Raw genomic sequence first — 24,866 nt, forward strand, 5'->3', positions numbered from 1 at the left:
ATCTTTTGATTTGTACAATGCATATATTACGTAAACAAAAGTTGTCGTATTAAAACCCACTACCAAATCGTTATACGGAGCAATTCTATATGGTGCCACTGCCGGGTATGGAGCAAGTATAGTATCCAAAGCACTGGGGGGTACCTATAGCGGTTGTAGTGCTTCAGTAAAATATGTACTGAATACATAGTGTTCAAGACAGTATAAGAGAAGTGCTATGGTAGAATATGTTTGCAAACATACTAAATATACACTAACACTAATCATTTTAATTCCGAAAACTGAGTACTGTCTGCCCCTCTCCCTCCAGCTCGTGTTATTCCGAAGCAAACCTTAAATTTTTTAATTCTCCATTTCAACAGCAAAGAGTTGTATAGCGCAAGCTGTATTAAAAGAAATGATGTTTCGAAACCCCTCTGCTGTGGGATTTCTTTGTTAAATGCCCAGATAACCAAAAAGTTTTTTAAAAAGTTTAATGCAAACTGTGCAAGCGACTCTTGATGTATCATGGAAGCACAACCAATCTCTGGGGTCACTTGATAAGCATTAGTTCATATTATTGATAATGTGCATTTAAAAAAAAAAAGATTACAATTCTGTGTAACATATTTTTGCATCTATATGTGAATGCTTTACTCCATGTATATGGATTACCTGTAAAATAACAGGATTTTCAACCAAACAAGTAGCTATGGTGACGTCACCAGTAAATTATGCAAATTAGAACCATCAAAGGTTCAAATCTTCCTTCGGTAATGTGTTCCGAACCTTCGAAAGTCAAAATGTACCCTTTGTTGTAGCCCTAAATAAAACTAAAACACATGCATAGTTCATGGAAACAAAAGTTTTTCAAAAGTTGCAGATTCTTTTTAAACAAATAGAATAATTATGTTTTGAGTGTTTCTTTTTTTGGAGGAACACTAAGTGATTTACAGACCGGAGCAGGTCTGATTTCGCAGTCGCCCTGATGAGATCATCTGCATTAATAGCCACCTCCGCTCAGCTTCCGATGGCACTATTCTCTAATTACACCGTGTAACAAATTATTATTATTTTTTTTGTTTCTGGGTAGCAAGTGTTATTTCCTAATTGTTTATGCATCAAAAGTATAGAAAATGGCTATTATTCCCCATAAACTTTGCTTTTGTGACCCCTGGTCCTTGTTTCTTTTTTCAGGCTGAAAAAGTCCCTTGGGTCGACACTGTCAATACCTTTTAGAATGGTAGCATACCTGATGGGTCTCCAAGGCGGTTTTACCAAGTTTCCCTGCTATTTGGGACAGCAGGGACACCAAGGCGCACTACCACAGGCGGGACTGGCCACAGCGGACCGAGTTCTCTGTGAGGAGGAACATCGTCAAGTGGGAGCCACTGGTGGACCCCCGGAAGGTGCTGATGCCACCACTGCACATCAAATTGGGCCTTATGAAACAATTTGTCAGAGCTCTAGATAAGGAGTCGGCAGCCTTCAAGTACCTTCAAGGCTTCTTCCCTAAGCTGTCTGAGGCAAAGGTGAAAGCCGGTGTCTTCGTCGGACCACAGATAAAGAAGATCCTGGAGTGCAATGAATTCCCCAAGAAGCTCACTAGTAAGGAGAAAGCGGCTTGGAACAGCTTTGTCGCAGTGGTTCGGGGCTTCCTGGGCAATCACAAGGCCGAAAACTATGTGGAGCTGGTTGAGACTCTGGTGAAGAACTACGGCACAATGGGCTGTAGGATGTCCCTCAAAGTCCATATCCTTGATGCTCATCTTGATAAATTCAAGGAGAACACGGGAGCGTACTCGGAGGAGCAAGGCGAGCACTTCCACCAGGATATACTGGACTTTGAACGCCGCTACCAAGGACAGTATAACGAGAACATGATGGGAGACTACATTTGGGGGCTGATTCGTGAAAGTGATTTGCAGTATAATCGTAAATCTCGAAAAACTACTCACTTCTAAATCTTTTGTAGTCATTTTTGTATTACTTTAGTATAAATACATGTTAATTTGGATTCATATGTTGTTTTTTTCTGACTTTATGTGAACGAAAAGACACACATTTGCCCGCTTTCTCATTGGAAATAGGTAAATTTCAAAATATCACTGTCCTGGTCACAAAAGCAAAGTTTGTGAGGAATAATAGCCATTTTCTATACTTTTGAGGCATAAGCAATTAGGAAATAACACTTACTACCCAGGAACACAAATTGTGTTACATAGTGTTATCAGTGGACATAGATTAGTGCATGCTCATGTTTATCAGATCACATTGTACTTCAATTTAAAAAAAAAAAAAAAAAAATGAAAAAAAACAGTATCAATCAAGGTTACTATATCAATAATCAACAGGGCTTGCAAAATTTTGGTAATGGTACTTGCCCTTTAGGCAATACATCGTCGACATGTGGTTGTCTAAAAAAAATGTCAAGTTGCCCATAATTGACCTATGGACTGATCTGTACAAAGTACACTGTACTCAACGTAGGTACGGCATCTCAGGGTTCACACACTTTTTCACCATCAAAATTCCATACTTTTTCCAGTTACCATTGTTTTTCCCAGACTTGTGTTTTAGTTCGTTTTTTGATAGTTATACACATAACTATCAAAAAACACAGACAATTCTGGCACAAGTATACTTACAGTATGTTTTTTTTGTAAGGGATGATATTGGAACCTCTTTATACGCTCTGTGTGGTGAAAAATAACAAATGAAATAACAAATGTGCACACATTATATATTAAAATGTGCAAGTGTTGTGTATTAAGCATGTCAGTCAAATACTAAATACAGTACACCCTCGCTATAAAAGCCCTGTTTGGGTCCAAAGCCTTTTGTTCGCTATAGTAACAGGACAATCCAAAACAAACAAAATAAGCTGCTGGAGCAAGTTAAGGAAGTCACCTTGGATAATGGCATTAGCTAAACTATTAATATTAGTAATGTTTTTATTCATTGATTTTCTTTATTAGTACAGTATTTGTCAGTACTAGCACTAATAACAATAGTGCTGAGATTGGGAATAAAAGTAGAATTACAAGTACAGAACCTATTTGTGGCATGCTGCTTCTTTGATTATGGCTATATCCTATTCGTTAAAGAACACAGTACAGCAAGGAGGGGGGGCGGTACAAATCCCCCCCCCCCCTCCCTCAGAAAAAGGACAAAGTTTCAGTTTTATTTCAATTGCAAATGTTAATTGTTTTTTTTTTTTTTTTTTTTTTAAACAGTAATCAATCGTATAATATAGCGACCATATAGCAAGGATGTAAATAGTATATCTACACTCGGCTGACGGTTTGGATCCAAGGCTGTTGCTGCACTCGGTATTTTAAGTTACAAGCAAGCACCATACATTTAAAATAACATTCAGTACATTTTATTGATCACATTAAAGAAATGAAAGAAGCGATTTCAACATGCTATGTGCTAAATCTGAGTCAGTAATGATAGCTATTGTATTTGAACCCCAGCCCCCCCCCCCCCCCCCCAGGTTGGGAAATAACGTTAACAACTTAATAAAGGTAACAAGATAACAAAATGTGAATCATGGTGAGCAGAGTACAGTAGCTTGTAATTCCAGTCTGTAAACTTTGTTTAAAAAAGCATAGCCTTCAATATAAAAGTATATACTCTGGCTGTCTTAGTGTCTGTTTTAACTTTTGTTTCACTGGAGAAGAAACCAGTCATGTGACATATACCAGAGAGCTTGAGTTGTCAGGGGTGTTACACGGGGCAATCCTCGTGGGATTTGGTCACAAGCAAAGTTTACGTGTATGTCACCCCGGAAATCACTCAAGCATTACCAATGAAAAACATTGATCCCTCTAAACGTGTTTTACCGGGATGATCTGTGAGCGGAATCTCGATTGAGAAACCGCTGTTTGATTAAAGCACAGAATGTTATCTTGAGTACATAATCAGACTGCCAAAAAAAAAACAAAAAAAACAAAAACACACTGTCTTTTGAAAATCCTCCATTCATGACGTACGAATCAGTGTTGTAGAACATGCACCAATGCTGTCAACATCGTAACCATTTGCAGTTTTGCTGTTTAAAAGTTCTTAACTTCCCTTTTAGCTCCCAAGTCAAAAAATGATTTGTGCTCTTTCCAAATCAGTGTTTACCATGTTTTAGATGATCCTCATGTAAACGAGAGCGAAGATACAGATATTGCAAATGCAATTGCTTCAGGTTTGCAAAAGCAGGAAAGATGACAGAATAGTTCTCAATAAAAACCATGCAGGCCTCAACCATGGCCTTAAAATCATGAGATTTCAACAGGTAGGATGCTGCGATACAGATTAGTGAGTCGCTAACAGGGATGTGCGCAAAAAGAATATCACAGACATTTGCCAAGCACTATTGAGGAGTTTTATAAAACAAGTGATCAGGAGACGATTTATCAGTATGCACTACTATGAAGAGATGTGACAAATACAGCGAACAAAGAGTTGGGCAGGGCTGGAGATGCAGTACCGATTGTCCTATTGATATGCAGTGCTTTTAAACCAGTTTTACTATGAATAAAATTACTTCTAAACAGCAAGTTTAAAACAAACATCGCGTGTGAAAGTAAACTGGACCCAACACACCTGACAGGCCGCTGAATAAATGGACTGCAAAGGGTTAAGTCCAGATTTCAAGAGTGACCTTCATACTGCTGATTTCATGGACAACGACACCTGTGCCTTCTGCCAGTTCTGTTGTCAATTCAACGCTGGTCTTCTTTCTATTCCTTAAGGATATTATCTTCAAGTATTGCTCATCCTTGTTAGATATCTTTTTGGGTCTTCCAGTCTGGGTTTGTTAATTACAGATGTTTCTCTGTACTTGTTGATTATGCTTCGGGTACCACACCTTGAAAATCGAGTGATGCAAGCTATTTCTCTCAATGTTTTTCCTTCTTTATGCAAGTCAAGGTTGTCAATAGTAGAAAACACTAGTGGAGGCTTTGAGTAAACTGTTGATACTCAATACATCAGGAGTAGAAAAATGCACCGTTTGTTGCCTTATAGCCTGGAATTAAAATGCATTAAACATTTTTTTTCTCATTTATCTACACAGCCTACCCCACAACTTCCAAGTGAAAAAAATATTCTAGAAATTTCTAGAAAATTAATTAAAAATAAAAACTGAAATAGCTTGTAAGTGTCCACTCCCCTTGTAATAGCAATCCCAAATTAGCTCAGGTGTAACCAATCGCCTTCAAAATCACACACCAAGTTAAGCTGCCTCCACCTGTGTTAAACTGTAGTGATTCACATGATTTCAGGATAAATTCAGCAGTTCCTGTAAGTTCCCTCTGCTGAGTAGTGCATTTCAAAAGTAAAGACTTAACCATGAGCACCAAGGTGCTTTCAAAAGAACTCCGGGACAAAGTCAAAGGCACAAATCGGGGGATGGGTATAAAAAAAATATCAAAGGCCTTGAATATCTCTTGGAGCATGGTCAAGACAATTATTAAGAAGTGAAAGGTGTATGGCACCACCAAGACCCTGCCTAGATCAGGCCGGCCCTCCAAACTGGATGACCGGGCAAGGAGCAGACTGATCAGAGGCTTTTATGGCCAAGACTGTTTAAAGTGTGCATGTGACAACAATATCCTAAGCACTCCACAAATCTGGGTAGCAAGAAGGAAGCCATTACTCATGAAAGCCCACCTTGAAATCACGTTTGAAGTATGCAAAAAAACCTCGAGAGATTCTGTAGCCATGTGGCAAAAGGTTTTGTGGTCTGACGAAACTAAAAGGGAACTTTTTGGAACCTAAATGCAAAGCGTTATGTTTGGCACAAACTCAACACAGCGCATCACCCAAAGAACACCATCCCCACCGTGAAGCATTGTGGTGTAAGCATCATGTTATGAGGATGTTTCCCATCGGCAGGGACTGAGTCACTTGTCAGGATAAAAGGGAAAATGAATGGAGCAAAGTACAGAGAAGTCCTTGAGGAAAATCTCCTGCCCTCTGCAAGAAAGCTGAAACTGGGATGGAAGTTCACCTTTCAGCATGACAACAACCCAAAGCACACAGCCAAAGCTACACGGGAGCAGCCAAGTAACAAAAAGGTAAATGTCCTAGTTAGAGCCTCGTCCTAAACCCAATCGAAAATTTGTGGCACGACTTGAAGATTGCCCTCCATCAATGCTCCAAGAAACTTGACAGAGCTTGAACAGTTTTGTAAAGAATGGTCAAATATTGCCAAATCCAGGTGTGCAAAGTTGGTAGAGACCTATCCCAAACTCACAGCTGTAATTGCTGCCAAAGTTGCTTCTACCAAGTGGGTGGAGACTTATCCAAATTATGACCTTTCAGTTTTGTATTTTTAATATATAATTTCTCAATAAAAACTTTTTTCACCTTAACAGTGTGTTGTATGATGTGTAGATAAGTGGGGAAAAAAGTCCTCATTTAAATGCATGAAACTGACGCACTGACCCAACAAAATGTGAAACAAGTTCAAGGGGGTGTAGACTTTCTATAGGCACTGTATATGTACACATATATACATGCATACATATATACATACACACACACAGTAAATTAGCTGGCGCCTACTCTAAAGCCTTATCCAAATAACTGCCCAGGTAAAGAGAAGATTGAAAAAATAGGCAGTCAGGTGCTATTTTGAGCAAATATGGTATCTTGCCAAGCTAGAAACTGCATTTTCTCCTCTTCAAAATATATACAAAAGACTTTAACATTTATTAAAATCTGTCCCCCCAGTGCAGAGGTACCCCAAATAGTATCAATTTACTACCAATGCAGAATACCACTGTTCATTATTTTACTCCAGAACATGTTAGTGCAATGTGCTATCATTCTTGGCAGGTACAATAAAAACAGCACAGCGCTCAAATGCAGACTGGTCTACTCACCAGTGCAGTACTCTTTGCCCCCGCTCTGCGGCACCATGATCTGCCTATAGACGATGGGCTCTGCCTCCAGGATGTTCTCGTCGTGTCGGTAGCGGGCGGGGGTGCGCTCACTGGGTGTGCCGCGAGACCGAGCTCCGCTACGCTTCACAGAGGTCTCAATCTCAGAGAAGACAGCCGCCTTGTCAAACAGTGCCAGGTTCCCTTCAAAATCAAAGTCTGTGTCCAGGACCTCATCCAGAGGGTCCCCGAAGCACTCATCGTCCTTGTTCTTCAGCCCCCCTCCGTTCTTCATGCCGTTCTTCTTGGGGGTCGCCTGGTTGTTGCCCCGGCTGCTTGACGACCCTGAAGGGAGAGGTATCACAGGAAGGAATCAAAAAAGGGTCATTCAAATAGGGGCATGCGGGTCCCAAATGTTGCCAGGGATATTGTTTTTGCAAATCATCCATAACTACGGAACTCAGAATACAGCTAAATTAGAAATACAAAAAAAGGGAGACAAATACCTCTAGGTAAAACATTTATCTTTTAACTTAAGTTTGTTAGTCTTTCTAAGATTTCACATATTGTAGCAGGGAACAAACAGCAAGGAGTCGCAGGATACATGTTCAGGTGTTAATCCTATGGATAGATCTAAATGCAAAATGAATAGCAATATTTTAGGGCATGAGAAAGTACCCCAAAATATTGCTATTGTAATATTGGCTCAAATGATTAAGGACAGTTTTCAAAAGACAGAACATTAAGGTTTTGATAGAGGTAGGATATATGGGAGGCAGCATTAGAGCAGAGGAGCCTCATATCAGGGACAGGTTTACATCAGAGAGCTAGGGACAACAACTCTGCCTGCCAAGGGTTTCACTACTTTACATAAACTGGTTTGAAGGGTCCAAGGGTGAAGTACTCCATCAGTTCAAAACACTGGTGTTTAAAGAAACCAGATATCCGATTAGAGTTCTAATAAAAAACAGAAAAACTGGCCAAACCTGCTGCTCTGCCTTCTGACAGCACTCTGCTCTCTCACGCAAGGGGCAAGACAGAGGTACAGTACAGCACTCTCTTCTGCACACAGCCGCCCATTCATTTGTGTTAAGCACCCCTATTGTGAGTTTCATACCTGTTAAACAATTGGATAAGCAGTTCTCCAGAAACAGCTGAAACTGTAAGCCATGCATACTTACGAATGCACACTTTATCCACAAATAAATCAAATACATACAGCAAAGTAAAAATATTTCCAGTAAAGCTTATCGTCGCTACATGTACAAGGGTAAATGCAGTCAACATTAAAAAGACACGCAATTCAGAGGAAAATCAGTTTCTTGTGGGAGTTCAACTTCTAATTTTTTTTTTTTTTAAAACATAGTATTTCTCAATAAACCAAACCTGGAAACATTTTCAAATTTTGCCATTTATTTCTTTACATTGCTGGCTCTCCCAGTAACAGAGAAGAGGGAGATCTACTGTATTTACAGTATAATCGTAAATCTCGAAAAACTACTCACTTTAAATCTTTTGTAGTCATTTTTGTATTACTTTAGTATAAATACATGTTAATTTGGATTCAGAAGTTGTTTTTTTCTGACTATGTGAACGAAAAGACCCACATTTGCCCGTTTTCCCAATGGAAATAGTGATATTTTGAAATATCACTGTCCTGGTCACAAAAGCAAAGTTTGTGGGGAATAATAGCCATTTTCTATACTTTTGAGGCATAAGCAATTAGGAAATAACACTTACTACCCAGGAACAAAAATTGTGTTACATAGTGTTGTTCTTTCACAGCACCCCTGTTGTCTCAAAGGAGAGGGTGTTCGTATTTTCTCGTTTACTTCAGCCAGAACACATACACTTGCTATTCACTCATTCATTGGCTATCACTCTTTCTTCCATATATATGAGAGGGATATATATATTCCATATATTAGAGGGATAATTAGGGTCAGCTGTTTGAATACTTTGGTTGACAATCAGGCCTGGTTTGGGCCAGCCCTGCCCAATATAAATCTGACTACCTTTGGCCCTTAGCATCAGAATGAAGAAGAAGTTGTCAGCACACAGGTTCTAGAGGCACATCATACCACGATGAAAAGAAATTCCTGAAGACCTCCGGAAAAAAGTTGTTGATGCTTATTAGTCTGGAAAAGGTTACAAAGCCATTTCTAAGGCTCTGGCTCCACCAAGCCTCAGTCAGAGCTATACTGTCCAAATGGAGAAAGTTTGGGACAGTAGTGAAGCTTCCCAGGGGTGGCCGTCCTGCCAAAATCTCTCCAAGAGCAAGGCGCAAAATCATCCAGGAAGTCAAAAAGCCCTAGAACATCATCCAGGGATCTGCCGACCTCTCTTGCCTCGGCAGAGTAGCAAGGCAGAAACCACTACTCGCCAAGAAGAACATGAATGCTCCTCTCAAGTTTGCCAAAAAGCACCTGGATGATCCTCAAGAGTTCTGGAACAATGTTCTATGGACAGACGAGTCAAAAGTAGAAGTTTTTGGCCAACATGGGCTCCGTTATGTCTGGCGAAAACCAAACACCGCATTCCACAGTAATAACCTTATACCAACAGTCAAGCATGATGGTGGTAGTGTCATGTCAGGCCATCCTTCCGTGAGCTGAATCTGAAGCGCAGCTGGGTCATGCAGCAAGACAATGATCCGAAACACACAAGCAGGTCTACATCAGAATGATTGAAGAACAAGAAATTTAAAGTTTTGGAATGGCCTAGTCAAAGTCCAGACCAAAACCCCATTGAGATGTTGCGGCAGAACCTGAAAACGAGCAGTTTATGCTCAAAAACCCACAAATGTCAGAGTTGAAGCACTTCTGCATAAAGGAGTGGACCAAAATTCCTCCACGGCGCTGTGAGAGACTGATCAATAACTACAGGAAGCGTTTGGTTGTAGTTATTGCTGCTAAAAAAGGTGGCAGTTATTTAGTCTAAGGGGGAGATTACTTTTTCACACAGGGGCATTTGGGTGTTGCATGAGAGAGAGAGAGATACACATAAACTGATAACCGCAGCAACCATAAAATATCATTAAGTATTTTAAAACCATCAAAAATAGCTGTTCAGCACCATCCTTGTATTGTCAGACTGGCAGTACAGTATTACATTCCTGGTAACCCATGAAAAGGAACCTGTTGGATCACAGGGTAACAGTGGTAAGAACAGTCTAACAGTGTGTGTATGACATGCAGCTTTTTTCCTTACATTAGAATTGTAGTGATTCAAAATGGGTTCTTTTTGTTAAAGTTCTGATGCAACCTATGAATGTAAACATCAATCTCTTTCCTACTTTCACCTGAAGAAGAGACCTTTGAGGTCTTGAAAGCTTGTGAATAATTATTTAGTTAGTCCAATAAAGGTATCACCTCTCCTTTTTGTCTTTGCCAAAAACAAGTGCAGCAGTGATGCATTGCATACTGGGTACATAGTATGCCAAAATATAGCCTAGTAGTAAAAATGGATCTTTACCAAATGTGAGACCTATCAAATGATGACATTTCATATTAGGTGAGATTTACTGGTCATGTATTTTAGCTCTATGTACTTTATGACCTGCGCACCACCGTTACTCTTACTGTAAAAGATACTGTTTTGTAAACGAGAGCTATAAGATCTACAGCCTAGTGAAAGTCCAATATCTGCCAACTTGTTCCAAGCTGATTTTACAACACGTGACTCAAAGCACAGTTCTATCTTACTTCAATTGCGGTTTCCTGAAGGCCAGCACTCGCCATACATATACTGCTCTTTTAGTAAGAATCATAAAAAAATCTTCACTGGTCCACTAGATTCCATGCACTTTAAAATGCTGTTTTTTTTTTTTTTGTTTCTAATGCTAATAAGTAAAAAAACATCACTGGTTCCCTGGTTTCTTGTACTGAACATCTCAAAATAGCACAATATTAAAAAGTAGTTTTTTTTCTGGTTGTTATTCTTTCTTTGGCTACAAACAGATGTATCTCAGTGTTAACAGGACATACACCATGTGAGTCACAGTACAGGAAGTGATCATGTACCAGGAAGCAGCAATATTATTTACAGCATTGCTTTAGAAAAAACATAGAAAAAGCAAGCAAAGAATCCAATTATCTTTAGCGCTAATGCAAAATGGATATATTTCAGTTTTGTTAAAATGTGCCAAAATGTTGATGTTTAAAATAAAAACGCAAGTGGGAGGAAATGTGTCAGGAGATCCTGGAAGTGAATTATAATTTGGACCCCCCCCCTACTATAATGCAACAAAATCTCCCCTTACTGTACACCAGGAGAGAACTATGCCATCTAAACGTGTGGCACTGTTCCTATTCCAGGGAGTTAATGTCATGAAGGGCAAGGCAATGCTGCCTTCGCTGGGCTCAAATTCAGGGGCACAAATCCAATCCAAGGGCACCAAGGCAATGTCATACTCATTCATAAAACAACAAAAAAAGCCTATTTAGTTGATGAAATGTTAATTCAAACATAACAAAAATCTATGTTTTCTGGTTGATTCACACACTAACTGTTACAAAAATGTAATACAGGTCACTTTAAAAATAAAATATAATGGTATAAAAAATAACCAATTTAAAAACAAACTTTCATAATGAAAAAATACAAAAAGGGTAACCTGGCAAAAAATTAATATTTAGGATATTTCTACAAAAGTCTGTCAGCCTGTTAACAGCTAAATATAGCGTTTGTCTACGTCCTGTAATTACAGCTTTTTCTAAAACCATTTATACCATGCGTTTCATAATTTAGGGTAAGCAAGTTCAACTGAATTTCATATAACAAGCTGTCCACTGTTGAAGCAAACATTTAAATCAATGCATTTTTAAATGCTAAAAATAGTATTCTTTAAGAAATTGAGATTTTCTCTGAGAATTAGATATTATTATTACAAGGCACTAGTTCTAATTCATGGAAATCGAGAAATCAAATAAATGCGTAAAAAAAAAAACGCCTTAGTGACACAGCACAAATAAGCGATGTCAGCGAAGGTAAAGTTAGATCGACTTTCAGGCAAACTGGCTGAAGATTTACTTATGGCTGCAGTTTAATGATAGTGGTTAATGAGTTGTTCAGTCTGCAGTGTGTCTGTGCAACTGCAGTTTGCTAACCGCTGTAACTGTACAACTTGTACAAACAAAGCGGCATTCAGGCAATGGAGAGTGCTCTGCATCACAATGATGAACAGCTGGATGTACACAATGTTAATGTTTACATTTGAGAGGCTATGCAGTTTCACAGTTCTTGAAATTTACACTTCAACGATTTACAGTTTTGTTATGGTGCATTGCTGGACACTCGAGCCAGGAAGAAAACGGCATACCATTTTAAATTATACACATCTAATCCCTTTAGTGAAAGCTCACATTTTACTAGTTAAAAAGCATAACAACCTAAGATTGTGAGGAGGTATTGCACAAAAATAAATGAACACAGAAATCGACCCACTTCTCTATCGTGTTTCGTTCATTATTAATGTTATCTCTCCTACTCGTTAGAACATAACATAAGAAAGGTTACAAACGAGAGGAGGCCATTCGGCCCATCTTGCTCGTTTGGTTGTTAGTAGCTTATGGATCCAAGAATCTCATCAAGCAGCTTCTTGAAGGATCCCAGGGTGTCAGCTTCAACAGCATTACTAGGGAGTTGATTCCAGACCCTCACGATTCTCTGTGTAAAAAAAGTGCCCCCTGTTTTCTGTTCTGAATGCCCCTTTGTCTAATCTCCATTTATGACCCCTGGTCCTTGTTTCTTTTTTCAGGTCGAAAAAGTCCATTGGGTCGACATTGTCAATACCTTTTAGTATTTTGAATGCTTGAATTAGGTCGCCGCGTAGTCTTCTTTGTTCAAGAATGAACAGATTCAATTCTTTTAGCATGTCTGCATATGACATGCCTTTTAAACCCGGAATAATTCTGGTCCCTCTTCTTTGCACTCTTTCTAGAGCAGCAATATCTTTTTTATAGCGAGGTGACCAGAACTGAACACAATATTCAAGATGAGGTCTTACTAGTGCATTGCACAGTTTTAACATTACTTCCCTTGATTTAAATTCAACACTTTTCACAATGTATCCGAGCATCTTGTTAGCCTTTTTTATAGCTTCCCCACATTGTCTAGATGAAGACATTTCTGAGTCAACAAAAACTCCTAGGTCTTTTTCATAGATTCCTTCTCCAATTTCAGTATCTCCCATATGATATTTAGAATGCACATTTTTATTTCCTGTGTGCAGTTAACTTGCACTTTTCTCTATTAAATGTCATTTGCCATGTGTCTGCCCAGTTCTGAATCATGAATGATCTTTGTTGCTGGTACAGTGTTTGCCACTCCTCCTACTTTTGTGTCGTCTGCAAATTTAACAAGTTTGCTTACTATACCAGAATCTAAATCATTAATGTAGATTAGGAATAGCAGAGGACCTAATACTGATCCCTGTGGTACACCACTGGTTACCACACTCCATTCTGAGTTTTCTCCTCTAATCAGTACTTTCTGTTTTCTACAAGTTAACCACTCCCTAATCCACATACATGTGTTTCCTTGAATCCCTACTGCGTTCAGTTTGAGAATTAATCTTTTGTGCGGGACTTTGTCAAAAGCTTTCTGGAAATCTAAATAAACCATGTCATATGATAGTACTGCATTTTTGAACAGCCATCCTTTTTCTGTGGATGTTCTCTATTTTACTCCAATCTACTTCTGTTAGTCTCTGTTTCATACCTTCATAGTTTGCTTTTCTAAAATTGTAAACCTTAGCTTTAGTCATTACTTTTGGGGTTTTAAAAAGTACTTCAAATGAGACCATGTTGTGGTCTGAGTTTGCTAGTAGTTCTATGACCTCTGTTTTAGTTATTCTGTCTTTGTTATTTGAAAAGACTAAATCAAGGCATGCCTCCCCTCTAGTCGGTGCTAGGAAGCAGTCATTTGTCATTTCCACCATTTCAATTTCATCCATCGTGCTCCCCACCGGGTTTCCCCATTTTATATGGGGGAAGTTGAAATCCCCCATTAGTATGGCTTCTCCTTTGCTACACGCATTTCTAATGTCATTGTATAACAGATTATTTTGCTCACCGTCTGAATCTGGCAGTCTGTAGCACACGCCTATTATTATGCCCTTTGAATTTTTGTCCGTTATTCTGACCCATATTGATTCGGCTTTGTTTTCTTTGTCCAGGTTTAACACCTGGGCTTCAAGACTGTTTCTCATGTATAGCGCTACCCCTCCTCCTCTTCTGTCCTGCCTGTCTTTCCTATACAGTGTATATCCACAAATATTATACTCGTCCCCATCACTCTCAGACAACCAAGTTTCAGTAACACCTATCACATCATAGTTACTTGTTAGTGCAGTAGCTTCAAGTTCTAGAATTTTGTTTCTGATACTTCTAGCATTTAGATAAATACATTTAATGGTTGTCTTACCTGAGTTGTTGTCCTTGTTTTGATGCAGTCTCCCTTCTGTTTTTCTGTTGATTTCTCCCCCCTTCCTTTCTAGTTTAAATGCTTCTGAACCTGCTCGAGGATCTTTTCTCCAAGTAGACTGGTTCCCTTGTTATTTAAGTGCAGTCCGTCCCGTCTATACAGATAGTCCTCGTTGTAGAATGTGGTCCAATGATCAAGATAGGTGAAGCCTTCCCGTGTGCACCACGTCTTCAGCCATGCGTTTTGATTAATTATTTCCAGCTGTCCATATGGTCCTTTGCAAGGTGCCAGTAGTACACCAGAAAATACCACAGTTTTGGTCTTGTCTTTTAATTTCCTTCCTAGCTCTCTGAATTTGTTTTGCAGGGATTTTGGTCTGTGTTGACGACTACTACCAGATCATCTCCTGTTTGTTCTAGGAGCCTGTCCATGTTCTCAGTGATGTGCTTGACAGAGGCTCCCGGAAGGCAGCACACTGTTGTAGTAAAGGGGTCCAAACTGCGAATTGAACTTGCTGTGTTTCTCAATATGGAGTCCCCAACAATCATGACCTCCCTTCTTTTTGCTGTCTGGTCACCACTGTCAGTAGGGTCCTGGGTGTTGTTCCTTTCATTCTCTTGTTGGTTCTGCTCATCAAAATTCTGAAGTGACTCAAATCTGTTGGTTGTTTTGATTTCTGATGGTTGTGTTTGACGAAGTTTCTTTTTTTCCCTGCTTCTGCCTACCTGAACCCAGCTGTTCTGACCTTCTATCTCCCTGGTGGCTTTCAGTCTGTTAGGGGTGATGCAGACTTCCATGAATTGTGGGTGTGCCAGTTCCTCAAGATCCTGTTGCGGTCTCACTTCTTCCACCTCCATTTCTAGCATACTTACTAGTTTATGCAAATCCTGGATCGCGCGGCACTTTAGGCACACTTGGTTTAGCTCCGCTGGGTTTTCTTGGATTTCCCACATCAAGAAGGTGTCACAGATTACTGGCTTGAAGACCATGTTGATGGGTTTTTTTGAAGTTTAGTTTCTTCTGCAGCCCTCAACCTGCTTTCAAACCGCTTCTAAACTGCTCTGCACTTTTCCATGCCTGTACTTCTCCCACTCGCAATATGCAGGGAGCCGCTACTTAAATCATGACATACATAGCTACTTTCTCTTTTGTGTGTGTGTGTTTTGGTGTAAGGATGTGAGTAGTTTCAGCGCTAATGTATTGTGGGGAATAACACAGAATTACAGAACAGCAACGGTCATTGAAATGTCTATATAAATTTGCAATGTATGTACACTGAAGACATGGAAGGAGTCAGAATGTGTATTGCACTTTGAAGCATAAAACCAGATCTCCTTATACCATATACGATAATAGAATATATGATTATGTATAAGACTGTATAGGTTACGTGTGTTTTTTTTTTTTTTTTTTTTAAACTATGCTGTAAATTAAAAAAAATAATTTAAGTATAGGTCTATATTATTTGAAGGATATTCCTGTGTTTGAAACATCGGAGAGCGAAGCATCAAAAACAAAATTAAATTGAGGCTGCTAAAGAAGTGGCCCGAAAACCATCTCCTGTTTGATATTTTTTGTGAAATACCTAAATGATCCAAACACAGTGGAGTGCAAACTGTGCAACACATGAAGGCACAACCAGTTTCTGCAGTACTTGCAAGTTCACATTAATTATTGTCAGGGACAAATTGTGCACTTACTGCTTACCTGAACATTAGAGAATTCCACCACAATTCCCTGCTTTAGACAGCTCAATTAAACATTTGAGTTACTATGGAGCTCAGACAGAAAAAGTCAGTGACACTGCCAGTGAACACGTGAAATTGAAAATTCCTTGAGGCGTGGTCATATTGAGCTCAGTCTAACAGTGTCCCTACCTCCGTTTACCAGTATTTAGCCAATGATACAGTATGTCTTTCACAATGCTTAATGCTGGGAGGTACACAGTAAAAAGAATGGCATAAATAGAACATTATGATAATGAGTCACTTTCTTGCAGAACGAGATTAAACAGAATTCAATTGAATTGTAACAGAATGGGCCAGCTGATGGTGAGCAAGTTTGTGAATGGATTGTAGATCAGATGTGCTGGTGTTGATGGACACCGGCGGCAATGACGGGAGGGCATATAGGCAACTTTTGCTGTTAAGTTTTTTTTAAATTTGAGAGGCATTGCGTCAAGTGGCTTAGGCACCGAGGCAATTGCCGCTTGTGCTGCCGGTTATTTCGTGTCCTGCTATTCTGTAAAGTGAATGGGGAAGGTAACTCACATTGCACACTTGTTACCAGCATAGTCTTCATGCTAGCGGAAGAGAGAAAAAAAATGATTGCACTTTCACAGCACCCGTTGACTCAAGGAGGAAGTGCTAGTGTATTTCTCGTTTACTTTAGCCAGAACACATACAATTGCTATTCACTCATTCATTGGGCATCACTATTTCTTCCAAAAACAAGAACTGCAGCAGTTATGCATTGCATAATGGGCACTGCAATGAGAAATCCTGTTGGTATATTTTAGATCACAATAAAAGTATTTATTACAACAACAATTACAACGATAAAATTAGCTTCAATCTTCTCCTTTTGTCCAGTTCAGTCCAGCAGGATAAATAACACTGAGGATTAAGTGGGATCTTCACTTTCTACCATGAAACCTACACAGGGTTAAAATAACCAGTTCAAGCATCAGTGACATTGTTCTTGCCTTTTGGCAACTGCAGGACTCCACCTTCCGCACGCACCCCCACCCCCCCTTGAATGGTCTCTGCAACAGTGCTATCACATTGCGTGTGAAATGCACAGCACTCCCGTGCCATCAAACTGTTCAACAGAATGGGGTTGAGCTCCTAGTCAACTTGGCACGCAGCTTAAGAGCATAAAAGAATGTAAACACAGCTTCCAGGATTTATTTACTTGTAATTATCACACTGGGACAATCTAACTTCCCATGAGGTAAGGCTGGTTTCCTCCAAGCTCTAGGCTGCTCAGAAAGCCTCCTGTAGCATGCATGAGAGAATGTGTGGAGGGCTGACTCGGCACGTAAGCCAGGCTTGCATAACCTCCCTTTCAGGGGTATTTGCTGTTCATGGATTTCTGTCAAACAAGTTTTGTAAAAAAAGGAACTTTGGCCCATGCATTAGCACGCTATGGGAATGCAAGGAGGTCAGACCTAACTATCGCACTTCCTAATCCAGGCCATGCGCTGGGTCTTTATAGTACCTTAATCCCAGTTTATATCCCCCTGCCCAAACTGGACACACACACTGGACAGATTGCTTCCAGCTGTGGTGTTAAGCATGCACAGGACCCCAGTGCCCAGACAGGAAAGACCCCGAGACAGCAACATGCAGGAAGGATTCTCGAGAAGTTGTTCATCTCAAACACGCCATTTGGAACTTTGTTTTGTCTGAGAACACTGGATTTTATTTACTTGTTCAAGTACCCAAACAAGAGCTGGAGCTCTTTCCCTACCACTGCATTATTATTAGTGCTGGGAACAATATTCCAACAAACACTGCATTAACTCTATTCAAATGGACAAAAGTGACCATGTTTATTTATTCAAAACAAAATTTATAAATTACTACCAAAAAGATATCATGAAAGGAAACCAATGCAAACTGTAAATAACATATTTACCAGGTAATCTGATAGGGTACTGTTTTTTAGTTTTGTTTTTCAGTTAATTACAATTCAACAGCTGAATGTTCGTTAACGTTTTGAAAGAACAGTCAGACATCAAAACCCCATGTTTGTCCCAGCACTAATTATGAGTTTTACAAACTGGTCAAGTCATGAAGAGTTTGCAGCGGCATTGTTTTTTTTTTTTTTTTTTTTTTTTTTTTTTTTTATACACTGGAGAGATTGTTACAGACCAAATTATTTGATCCCTGTATTGTATTCAAACAGAGAGGAACAATAATGCATCATGTCTTCAATTGCACTGTTGTGTGCAGGGAGGATTTCAGCCCTATTTTTCAGACAATAGGGGGGGGGGGGGGAATTTTAGCGGGGAATGGCAAAAAAAGGCATTTTGCACCAAACAAAAAAAATATGAAAGGTGTACTTCCGTCCCAGTTTCAGCTTTCTTGCAGGAGGGCAGCAGGTTTTCCTCAAGGACTTGTCTGTACTTTGCCCATTAATTTTCCCTTCTATCCTGACAAGTGCCTCAGTCCCTGCCAATGAGGAACATCCCCATAACATGCTGCTGCCACCACCATGCTTCAAGGTAGGGATGGTGTTCTTTGGGTGATGTGCTGTGTTGGGTTTGCGCCAAACCTAACGCTTTGCATTTAGGCCAAAAAGTTCCATTTTAGTTTCGTCAGACCACAAAACTTTTTGCCACATGGCTACAGAATCTCCCGAGTGGTTTTTTTTTTGCATACTTCAAAACAGGATTCAAGGTGGGCTTTTGAGTAATGGCTTCCTTCTTGCCACCCTATCATATAGGCCAGATTTGTGGAGTGCTTAGGATATTGTTGTCACATGCACACTTTAAACAGCCTTGTCCATAAAATCCTGTAGCTCTTGCAAAGTTGCCATTAGCCTCTTGGTAGCCTCTCTGATCAGTCTCCTTCTTGCTCGGTCATCCAGTTTGGAGGGACGGCCTAATCTAGGCAGGGTCTTGGTGGTGCCATACGCCTTTCACTTCTTAATAATTGTCTTGACCGTGCTCCTAGGGATATTCAAGGCCTCTAATCTGTGCTTTCAACAACTTTGTCCCGGAGTTCTTTTGAAAGCGCCTTGGTGCTCATGGTTGAGTCTTTGCTTTGAAATGCACAACCCAGCAGAGGGAACCTACAGGAACTGCTGAATTTATCCTAAAATCATGTGAATAACTACAATTTAACCCAGGTGGAGGCTACTTAACTTTGTGTGTGATTTTGAAGGCAACTGGTTACACCTGAGCTAATTTAGGATTGCTATTACAAGGGAAGTGGACACTTATTCAATCAAGCTATTTCAGTTTTTATTTTTTTAATTAATTTTCTACAAATTTCTAGAATATTTTTTTCACTTGGAAGTTGTGGGGTAGAACGTGTGTGTGTGTGTGTGTGTGTGTGTGTATATATATATATATATATATATATATATATATATATATATATATATATATATATATATTATATATGCACATTCACACTGATGTTGCTTCAGGTAAGTATTTTGTAAACTGACATATATTGCAGTAGCAAGTATAATGGGACTGCAAAACAATTACATCCCTAAAGTAGACAAATCTAAATGTAAAACTAAATTGCCAAAATGGTTTAATAGATCAATAAAAAAAAAATATTCAGCAAAAAAAGGCACTTTACAGAGTATTTAAAAGGGACCCAAAACGAAAGTACACAGAAAGAGTACATAGAACTGCAAATGCATGTCAAAAAAGAAGTTAGAAAGGCCAAGAGAAATAGAAATGAAATTAACATTGCTAAGGGCAAGAGAACATTCAAAGAGGAGGTTAAATGTTTAAGAGACACAAATGGCAAAATCATAGATGAAGAAAAAAAAAAATAGCAAATATTAAATTATTACTTTTCACAAGTTTTTACAAAGGAAGATACTGACAACATGCCCCACGTCAATCAGTTCCTATCCAGTTTTTAATAACTTTAGCATAACCGAGGCAGAAGTGTTAAAGGGACTAGGAGCTCTAAACAAATCCACTGGGCCGGTTGAGTTCCTCCCAATAGTACTCAAAGAAATGAAAGAAGTTATTTACAAACCGCTAACCAAGATCATGCAACAGTCTCTTGACACAGGGGTTGTACCGACAGACTGGAAAATTGCAAATGTAATACCGATCCACAAAAAGGGAAACAAAACTGAACCAGGTAACTACAGACCAATAAGCCTGACTTCTATTAAATGCAAACTATAACATCACCCAAAATGGTAATACCTATATGGTAACAGTATCCTGGAAGACAGTCAACAAGGAAAGGGAGATCTTGTCCAACTAGCCTGCCTGATTTTTTTGAGGATGCAACATCGATAATGGATAATTTCAAAGCATATGACATGGTATATTTAGTTTTCCAGAAAGTTTGACAAAATCCCGCACAAAAGATTAATTCTCAAACTGAACACAGCAGGAATTGAAGGAAACACATGTACATGGATTAGGGAGTGGTTAACATGTAGAAAACAAAGTACTGGTTAGAGCAGAAACCTCATAATGGAGTGGGGTAACCAGTGGAGTACCACATGGATCAGTATTAGGTCCTCTGCTATTCCTAATCTACATTAATGGATTTAGATTGTTAAATTTGCAGACGACACAAAAATAGGAGGAGTGGCAAACGAAAAAAGTGGCAAAGGTGGCAAAGGTAAACTTTCTTATGTTCTTATGTTCTGACTTTGGCTCTAGTAGGGCTACTGATTTTCTGCGATCACACAATCATGGAATTAGGCATTAGGAACGGAATTTTGCACCGTTGTCTTTTTTACCTTGTAACTAATTTTCTGTGTTTTGCTTTTTGCACTACACCCAGCCAAGTTGAGTTAATTCATCATGTGACTTCACTCATGCATCTGTGCTGAAACTCAAGATAGCAGCTGCACCAACAAAGGAAAAAAAAAGCAATGTCTCAGCAAAAGACAGACATTTTTGACAATCTAGGAGGGTGGTAGTATAATATTTTGCAAATGTTACTGTTATTTGATTGATCACGCACAAGTCAATACCATGATGACCATAGTGCCAGTCGCAAACACGTAGAGAACAAGCAATCAAAAAAAAAAAAAAAAAAAATCAATAATGCAAAGCACTAAATTCTTCTATGCTAAAAAACTGACCTAAGGTACTGCGTTCAAGGCACAGCTTTCTGAAGTAAGCTAAATTAATTGCATATTTAATTATCGTTTAGTTTATTTTTTAGATTCTACTTGCATTTAATAAACCTATAATTAGCAATGTTAAACCATGACCACTTCTTAATTAAAGGTGTTACACAGCGGATATTAATTAGCCACAGGTGTATAAAAAGGGTGATCACGGGTGTTAGAGCTACCCGGTCACATATGGTGTTAGAGTCGGATAGCAGCCCTGAAACAGCAGGGCAGGTTGATTTGAGAAGGAAAATAATTTCAAAAGGAAAAAAAGGAAATGGAGTGGAAGTAGTCTGGAGGAGCAGTAGCGTTGGCTAAGGGAAGAGGGTGGGGGGGTGGTGGTGGCCGGCCGATGGCGCCCATGTGTGCTGCGCACGAGGAGGAATGTGGCAGTGTGAAAGTGTGAATACTGGGTGGCAAGGAGGGGGTTAAATTCCTTCCAGAAAAAATGTGGAAATGTGGCTGGAGCCATTACATTATTAATTCAGCACAGTTTTAACACAGTGTCTAAAAAGGGTGATCACAGATTTAGATTTGTGATGGAAGGTATGGTGCTGTACTGGGTTTGTTTTGTTCTTTTTGTATATGTAAATAAATGCGTGTGAGCAATTAAACTGTAGCATTCTGGTCTCCAGGTCTCACTGCCGACGCTACTCGGTCACACAGTTTCACATTCCAAACACAGATCGTATGTTACTCCCGGTTGGGACCTTCATAAACAGCGCTTGCTAATTTATTTTTGAACCCATAAAGGAGGGTTGCAACCTTTATAAAATAATGATTAATTAATACTTACACATTACTTGCAACTTTTTTTTGCACAATGCACGGTACCCCAATTTATCTTCATAACATTTATTACCCTAGTCTGTTGAAAATAAATGCTAATCTTCTCCAAAACTAAACATAGATCAATAAAATACATCAGGTTAGGTGAACATCTTTTTGCAAACTAGATTAACTTTCTGAAACCCTTTTCTTGGGCACTGTAGCCTGCCTCTGTGCTGTGATCTTTCAATTCTGGTTTGTTTCTTTTCTTAAAAGGTAGTGCTCTAGTAGCCTACTCAGAAACAGACAGTCACAATAAATTCATGGTAATAAAAACATTTGCCACATTGATGTATAGTTTTCATAAACACATTGGTTAAATAAGTACTTTTAAGCCGGATGCCCAGAAAGTAGGGCTGTGTTCGAAGGTTCGTTTGCTAGCCAGGAAGATGGTAGTTTAACCCTTCAGAGGTTCGTCATGCTCATTCATGCACTGCATTTGACAGTGTATAGAATACTGTAAATCACACATTAAATATCACTCACATGCAAAAATTGGATCTTTGGATTTGTATAATGCATATTACCTAAATAAAAGCTGTCGTATTAAAATCCACTACCAAATTGTTATACAGAGCAATTCTATACGGCGCCGCTGCCGGAGCAGGTATAGTATCCAAAGCACTGAGGGGTACCTATAGCGGTTGTAGTGCTTCAGTGAAATATGTACTGAACAGCAAAGCTCTGTATACCGTAAGCTGTACTGAAAGAAATGTCTCAAAACCCCTCTGCTGTTTGGGATTGTTTTGTTAAATGCCCGGGACGACCAAAAAAAAAAAACCTTGCAAGCGACAGTTGATGTATCATGGAGGCACAACCAATCTCCGGGGCCACTTGACAAGTGTAAGTTCATATTATCATTAGTATTATTAACATTTTTAGTAGTAAAATGTGACCGATAACCCTGCTTGGAATGATGACTGTTAAAGCTTTGTTTTGCCTAAGTCAGCTGCAGTTGGTGCTGCTGAAATGCATACTTACTGTATTTATCGCAAGCAGCATCAACTCTGTGTAAATAAACGGGAAATGTTTTACTATAAAAACAGGATTACTGTTCTATATAAAGTATTTTTTTAAATTACATGTGAATGTTGTATTCCATTTATATGGATTACCTGTAAAATACGATTTTCAATCAAATATAAACTAGTAGCTATAGTGACGTTACCAGTAAATTATAAAAATTAGTACTATCGAAGATTCTAACCTTCCTACGGTAATGTGTTCTGAACCTTCAAAGGTCAAAACATATCCTTCGTTGCAGCCCTAAAACACAGTATATTTAGACACCACCCATTTCACACTACATAACCAGTGTGAATCCTTGTATTTGTCATATTGAGGGTGCAGAAAGCAGGTGTACACATTTATTAAAACCACTGAAAACTAATTTCCAGAGTTAGAGATTTTAGACTTAACCACCATCTCAAAGCTGTTCGTAACCGAGGTTGTACTGCACTACCTTAGTAGCACAATACACTTCCTGTATTCTGCGACTATATCATGTATTATGCATTTCTCTATATTAAAAGTACTTATGTATTTTCTTCTTGTTACTGCATCGTGTAAAGCACTTTGTGATGGTGGTCCACTATGAAAGAAGCTATATAAAATAAAGACTGCTTGATTGATTGAAAATGCTTCTGCAGGAGAACTACAATGTATCATATGAGGACTATTTTACAGTAATCTACTTTCTATTTGTGTTGCAGTCAAAAACAGGGATGCAACGGTTATTAGTTTCCAGAACCAAAACTGGCATGCACAAAATTCCAAACTGAATAATACAGACAAAAGATAAAACCAAACCAAAACCGAATGCTGGGGGCATTGCCCGCACCTCATCTCACACTGTTACAGGCAGACGCTTCACCTAGCTGCTTTAGTCTGTTTAGCATCATCATTTTATTTTTTTTAATTTGGCCTGCAAAGTGTAATTTAACAGACACGACAAACAACTTTTTGAAAACATGTTTACTAAAACTAACATCCTTTCATAATTTTAATACGGTAACATAATAAATCAAAAGTTATGACAGACTTGCCTGATTGATTTTGATGGGCTTCAGTTGTGATAACCGTGACATCATACTTAGTCTGTGTGTTGAGGTTTACTGATGAAAAGGTGCTGTTGCTAGTACCAGGAGACATAAGAACATAAGAAAGTTTACAAACGAGAGGAGGCCATTCGGCCCATCTTGCTCGTTTGGTTGTTAGTAGCTTATTGATCCCAAAATCTCATCAAGCAGCTTCTTGAAGGATCCCAGGGTGTCAGCTTCAACAACATTACTGGGGAGTTGATTCCAGACCCTCACAATTCTCTGTGTAAAAAAGTGTCTCCTATTTTCTGTTCTGAATGCCCCTTTTTCTAAACTCCATTTGTGACCCCTGGTCCTTGTTTCTTTTTTCAGGCTGAAAAAGTCCCTTGGGTCGACACTGTCAATACCTTTTAGAATTTTGAATGCTTGAATTAGGTCGCCACGTAGTCTTCTTTGTTCAAGACTGAACAGATTCAATTCTTTTAGCCTGTCAGCATGTGACATGCCTTTTAAGCCTGGAATAATTCTGGTCGCTCTTCTTTGCACTCTTTCTAGAGCAGCAATATCTTTTTTATATTTAGACATATGCAAACACTTGGCCTGTGTGCCCTCACCCAAACCCAAACCTCGTCTTAAACGTGTATCCTAAGAAGTGAAAATCTCCAGCTGGAAGTTTTATACAAGACATTGTTTTCTTTAAAGCTGATTCTGTCCTGTCTGTTAAATTACTCTGTGCAAGCCAAACAAAAAAAATTTTAATAATATGCTAAACTGACTAAAGCAGCTGAATACAAAAGTACTGAAATAAAATAAAATGTTAGTTGAGGTTCTGAACCATGGTGAAAATAGGAAAGTGAAAGGGCTGCTGTGGAGAAAT

At 39.0% G+C, this 24,866-nt stretch overlaps 1 protein-coding gene across 2 annotated transcripts in view; it reads right to left on the minus strand.

Moving 5' to 3' along the window:
• LOC121298970 (enhancer of mRNA-decapping protein 3-like) overlaps positions 1-24,866 on the minus strand; it is an 87,686-nt gene that overhangs the window by 56,413 nt on the left and 6,407 nt on the right. For both annotated transcript variants that reach the window (XM_041226376.1, XM_041226375.1), the window contains exon 4: positions 6,867-7,208. In XM_041226376.1, the coding sequence (XP_041082310.1) occupies positions 6,867-7,208 (342 nt within the window). The remainder of the gene's footprint in view (positions 1-6,866; positions 7,209-24,866) is intronic.

This window comes from Polyodon spathula, chromosome 24 (assembly GCF_017654505.1).
Source record: "Polyodon spathula isolate WHYD16114869_AA chromosome 24, ASM1765450v1, whole genome shotgun sequence".
Taxonomy (NCBI): Eukaryota; Metazoa; Chordata; class Actinopteri; order Acipenseriformes; family Polyodontidae; genus Polyodon; species Polyodon spathula.